Raw genomic sequence first — 6,330 nt, forward strand, 5'->3', positions numbered from 1 at the left:
ACTGTGATTGCTGCTGCATACATGCCTTTTTTAGTTTTTTACTATTAATTCATTTTTCCATTTGTAGTTACTCATAAGCCAAATGAATTGCTATTTATTTAACAAAGTATATACTCATAAACAGTTCTGGCTTTGTGAAAAAGATCAATAAATCTAAGAATAAGGCTAAAGTGAGGACAGAATTCGTAGCATTATACCTGCAATTGCATTTAGTTTAAATCCCACACTTATTTTAATTCTCAACATGTCTTGCTAACCAATTGACAGTGCCTTTGTGCAATTATAGACTTTACTGTACCAAATCTTTTCCAGCTCATTTTCATATTTCTTTTGAACAATGTGAAATTTCTTTTGAATATTTTTCTATTTGCACATCATGAGAAAGTATTTTTTTCTAACACAGACTCTACAAGATTTGTTAAAAGTAGCAAGGAACTTCCTTCGGCATTTACCACTACACGTACTACATTAAGCTTTAATTTCAGTTGCTGTATATTTTCTCTGTTCATAGTTGAAGTCCTTTAAGTTTTCATTCTGTTAAAAAAAAATCTTTAGCAATGAAGCATCATGTTTAAGTTAAATGTTCTGAGAGTGACATTGTGTGTAGTACTGCATAAAATAATTTGCCATAACATCCTATATGTATGTATATTATGAAATGTGGTCTAAAAGTAGTTTGCTCTGCTCTATCAGATAAATTAATGATGGGGTGTTTTGTAGGTCATAAATTATGCTACTTCCGTGCTAGATTTCTTTCGCTGAGCAAAGGGCTGAAAGGATACATAATTTTCCACTAAAAGAGAAGTTAAAGGCAAATTGATTGAATTAAGCAAATAAATCCATGAATATCATTGAAATGAGTTACAGGACTCACAAATGCTTAAATGACATTCCTTGTGGTGTCATGACTTTTTCAGTACTTACCCATTTGAATGCTTTTTGGAGTATAGTGCATCATTGTAGTTAAGTAGTTGGAAATGGTGTACTCAAATTGTTTCTTCATGTTTCATTAAACACCTGGATTAGGCTAGTTAAGTTATGTTTCTGCAGAATGTCCAAGTCACCAAGTCTTCTTACTAATCACTGCAAAATGAACTTCTTCAGGTCTTGTATTTATTAGACCAGTTAAACGTTTTGATATCTAATAGACAAGGATGCACAGCATAATGATTTTGCTTAATTTTGAATTTGGTTGAGGGATGGGTTAATGAAGAATAAGGTGCTTACCACACAGATAAAGGTACAAGGTTTGATTCTCTCTCTCAAGGGAAATTGGCTAGATATAAAATGGCCCACAAGGGCAGCTAACCTAATACTTGCCTATTGAACCTTAATATATGTTATGCTATTCTTTAGTCCAGTGATTCAACAGTTATGCTGATTGGTACAAAGTCCATCTTTGAAATTGGTCAAGATTTAACCATTACGGAGGGTCTGCAGTTACTTAACTTCCAGAGGAGAGATGTCCTGCTTGAGGATCCTGCAGATAGAGGTATCACCTGATTACTGATTAACACTGCTCTTTAGTATGTTAACAATTATGTATTAATTCATTGCAGATTAATGACACCTCCATGCACTTATGCAGTTACATTCTGCTGAAAGGCAAATATTGCTTCAAATTTGCATTAATAATTCTGAGACCATGCTACACATAAGGTGTTAGAACATTTCATTTTAAAGCTTACATGATAGCAAACACAAATTGAATGAATGCAACTACTGTAAAAATTGTTTTGTGCTGAATATTTTACAGCTTTCTAATGCAATTATTTTGAGCTATGAAATGATAAGTTAGACAACACCCACTGGAAGTTAAAGATCAAACTCAAAAGAGTTCCATTTGAGGAAATGAGTTAAAAATAAGTAGTAGTCATTTCTGGAGGCTAAACGTTTAATTTTATATTTTCCTGTATAACTTATTTACTCTAGGGAAGGGGACTTAAGAGTGACAGAGACACAGTGCAGCATTGTGTGCTCAGAGGTCCACAGAGTACTTCTGCTGCATTGTAATAGCTATATTCAGTGATACATAATATTTTTTAAAATATGGTTTACTCAGCAGATATGTTCCATATATTTTCCAGTAAAATACTGCTGCTTCTGTTTTCACAGTTAATCTGGGATTCAGTTCTGGGAAAAACGTTCTTGGCCAAAGGTATTGTAAAATTACTTGTCTGGCAAGTTAGTGCAGAGGATTAATGTTATGACTTGTTACCCATATTCCTGGGTTTGATTCCCTTGGTCTCCATTTGCCTACATTGCAACTCTGAGCATATTACTTAATCATGCAGTACTGCTTACCTGCCTTCAAAAAGAGACTTGTTCACATGAGATTACCTGCTAAACAAATAAAATATAAAAGAAGAGCCATGCAAACTTATGCCAGTGAATATTAAGATCATTCAGCAAGTAAGTAAAACTTTCTCAGGCTGCCAATCACACATCCCTTATTGAATAGTACACCATTGTATCAAACCTTGCCAGGTCATTGTTGCTGCATTTAGCACCAGAATACAAAAGTGACCACCCCATTTCAATCTATCTTGCTGTTTTAAAAATAGTGACTCTCCACTAAAACTTAACTTTTTAGACGGGTAAAACTTAAGTTACCTACTTTCACATCTAACTTATCTATATTTTTTTTTTATCTTACCTTTAAGCATCCGTGTAACTAAAATTTGCTTTAATACCTGCTGGAAAGCACTAGAAAACCGTAAACTAATACAGGCACTCAACTCTCCTTGTTAATAAGGAGAAATTAATTGTAGGCACTAAACAGCCTATAATTGCAAAGTACCTTGCTAAGGCAAGGGAAAACAGCTCCTGTACCTTACAAAAAAAGCACCAAACCTGGCATGTCCAATGGTCAGCTTACGGTGATTTCCCTTGTCCACCTGGTGAATCTGGGCATACTGGGGCAATGCAGCAATTGCCTCATGTACACAGACAACCCTCTCCTCCTACCACCCAGCACTAACAACCTGTGAGAGGTGCACTTACATGGCCAAACTGGAAGCAAAGCTCTCTCCACCTACACATCAAGCAGCACATAGCCCTTCTAAACCCACACCACCAACACCCACACATAGCAACATTAAATCCACCTATGCGGAAGCCCTTGGACCTCAGAATCTGAAATGCAAACAAACACCAGTCACAACCAAAGTGTCACATACCTCACAACACCAGTGTGCCACCCAGCAACAGCCCCTAAGGCAAGACAAATGTACCTAATACTTTAGTCATAGGTGACTCTATAGTCAGGCACACTGATGTCCCACTCACCAGGCTGAACAAGGAGAAAATTACAGTCAGCTGCTTGTCGGGTGCCAGGATCCGCTGCAACACATGCACTCAAGTCACTCCACAGCAAGTACAAATATGACTCTGTCATTGTCCATGTTGGAGTGAATGACTTGAGACGTACCTCCCTGGACTACATGAAAAGAGACATGGAAGAGCTCTCGGATCATGTGGCCCAGGCAGGTATGACCCTAGCCCTGAGTAGCATCCTGCCTTCGCCCAGAATGATACCACAATATAAGGATAAAATGATTGACTTCAATTGGCTAAGCTTCTGGTGTCATTCAAAGGGGATCCAGTATCTGTCTGCCTGGGACAACATGATCGACAGACCACAATGCTTTGCCAGAGATGGTCTGCACCTGTCGCCCCTGGGATTCAGGTTACTGGCTAAGGCTCTTGCCAACCCTATAGTACCTTTTTTAGGCAAAGTTCAAAGGACAAAACCACCACCGTAACGGGTATAAGCATGCAAATTCTGAAGGTAATGCTACTCAATGCTAGAAGTCTAAACCTCAAAATGCACTCTCTCGAGGCACTCCTAAAAATGGAGAACATTGATATCTGTGCAGTAACTTTGACCTGGTTCAAGGCTCCAGAGAGCACCCCTACAATACCAGGCTACAACTCTTACCACACTTTTCGGCCACCAAACCAGGACCGAAACACTAAAGGTGGAGGAGTGTCCATATTCACCAAGGATATTCACACCACCAGGCTAGTTGCCCAACACAATGCATCTGAAATTCTCCAGGTGCAACTAACACTAGGTAAGACTACAATCCAAATTGTAGCTTGCTACAGATCCCTCACCATGCCCCAAGATTCTCACTACACCTTTCTAAACATACTGGAAAATATTAAGATACAACCAAACACCCTAATACTGGGTAATTTCACCTACCCTGCCATTAACTGGGAAAACTACTCGTGTACCAACACCTTTGCCCAACAGTTCTTGGAATTCATAAATTCCAATGCCCTGGATCAACTAATCCATAGTCCCACTAGGGTCTCCATTATCCTAGACCTGGTCATTACCAACATGGAAAATTGATGCTCCACACCTATGGTCACCCCCTCGTTGGTCAGGTCTGGTCATTACCAACATGGGAAATTGATGCTCCACACCTATGGTCATCCCCTCGTTGGTCAGGTCTGACCATAAGCTAATCACCCTTAACATCCACAGCCCACCCCCACCCCCCAGTAAGGAAACCTCCATAAAAAACTGCTCCAAAGCCAAGTTCATGCTACTCAAGTCAGAAGCGACAAACTTCATGACACCCATGTAGACGGGAACTGAAAGTTCAACTGCTGAATCCTACACTAAGGCACTGTATGAGCACATCCACTCATGCATGAATTGTGCCATCCCAAATAGAACCAAGATGCTGTCCTCCAAAAAAAGGAAGCTAATTTGGTGGTCCCCTGCCATAAACAAACTTTACAACAAAAGGAAGAAACTGTTGCAGAAAAGAGGAAAATCCCAGGATGCAAAAAACTCCTTTACCAGCCTCTGTAAGTAGCTGAGATCCCTCATAAAATCCTCCAAAGCTATTTATGAAAATAAAATTGCCAAAGATTCCAAAGACAACCACAAGGCATTGTATAACTATGTCAAGAATCTAAATGGCAATGCTCAGATCTGCTCTGAGCTGCAACAGAATGGCATTAAATATACTGATCCCAAGGATATTGCCAGTATCCTGGCAGATCAATTCAGTGCCATCTTCATCCCCCTCTCACCCCCTAAATGGCCCATCTCAATAACGGAAGATTGCCAAATTCCGGTAATAACGGCCACACAGGTAAAAAACACACACTATTGCAAAGCTAAGAATACAGCATCCATGGGACCAGCTGACATCCTGGGCTGTGTATTACATGAACTACAAAATGAACTGGCACCTCACCTAAGTGTCATTTTTAATCATAGCCTCACCTCAGGCTTCGTGCCCACTGAGTGGTGCACAGCTACAGTTATCCCACTCCACAAGGGGGGATCCACCTTGGATCCCGGGAACTACCGCCCCATCAGTCTGACTAGCCTGATCTGCAAGGCCATGGAACGTATTATCATGGAACTTATAAACAAAGACATTGGCAACCTTCAAACACTGGACCCCACCCAGTTTGAGTTAGTGAAGGGCTGATCTTGCCTCCTGAACCTGATTGACTTCTTCGAATCAGTCTGCAGAGCCGTGGACGAGGGTAAGGCAGTCCACACAGCCTATCTGGACCTTGCCAAGGCCTTTGACACCATCCCACACTCTGGAATCATAGATGGACTTACTAAGCTGGGCATTAATCCCTACGTCACTCGATGGGTTGCCAACTGGCTTACCGACAGAACCCACACTGTAAAAGTAGCTGACTCCAAATCCAGCTCCAGACAAGTGACAAATCCAGCTCCAGACAAGTGACAAGTGGAGTATCTTAGGGTTCAGTCCTGGGACCGCTCTTGTTTGGCATCTACTTCTCTAAAGTACAAGCCAACACTAAGGGACTCTGGCTAACAAAGTTCGCAGATGACTGCAAACTGGGAGCCATTATTGACTCCCCAAACTATGTGGATACTCTACAAAAGGGCCTTACAGAAACGGATGCTTGGTGCCAGAGCCATAGGCTCAAGCTCAATGCCAAGAAATGTATAGTTATCCCCTTTGGGAAAAAACATGTACCCATGAAATATCACATAGGTGGTAGTACACTAAACACCGAAAGTGTGATAAGAGACTTAGGGACACAGGTGGACAGTGGTCTCACCTTCGATAACCACATCACCACAACAGTCAGGAAATCCTTCTATGTGGCACACCTCATCACTAAGGGCTTTTCATCCAGAAAAAAGGAGATCATTGTCCCACTGTACTCATCCCTTATTAGACCCATTATAGAATACAACTCCCCATTTGGTATGTACCTCAAGACATCTGCAACAACTGGAAAGGCTGCAGAAATACCTCACAAAAAAAAAATCACAGGCCTAAAGCAGATGCCCTACTCTGATCGCCTTAAAAA

The 6,330-nt window shown here is 40.6% G+C and overlaps 1 protein-coding gene across 9 annotated transcripts in view; it reads left to right on the forward strand.

The window, feature by feature from the left end:
- Positions 1 to 6,330, forward strand: part of ANKZF1 (ankyrin repeat and zinc finger peptidyl tRNA hydrolase 1) — a 450,598-nt gene that overhangs the window by 37,572 nt on the left and 406,696 nt on the right. For 8 of the 9 annotated variants that reach the window (XM_044078230.1, XM_044078233.1, XM_044078229.1 and 5 more), the window contains one exon: positions 1,357 to 1,492. The exons of the other annotated variant lie outside the window; for it this stretch is intronic. In XM_044078230.1, coding sequence (XP_043934165.1) covers positions 1,375 to 1,492 — 118 coding nt within the window. In that variant the 5' untranslated portion in view covers positions 1,357 to 1,374. The remainder of the gene's footprint in view (positions 1 to 1,356; positions 1,493 to 6,330) is intronic. 9 annotated transcript variants of the gene reach the window in all.

This window comes from Protopterus annectens, chromosome 7.part0, assembly GCF_019279795.1.
Source record: "Protopterus annectens isolate FY-2018-M chromosome 7.part0, PAN1.0, whole genome shotgun sequence".
NCBI lineage: Eukaryota > Metazoa > Chordata > Ceratodontiformes > Protopteridae > Protopterus > Protopterus annectens.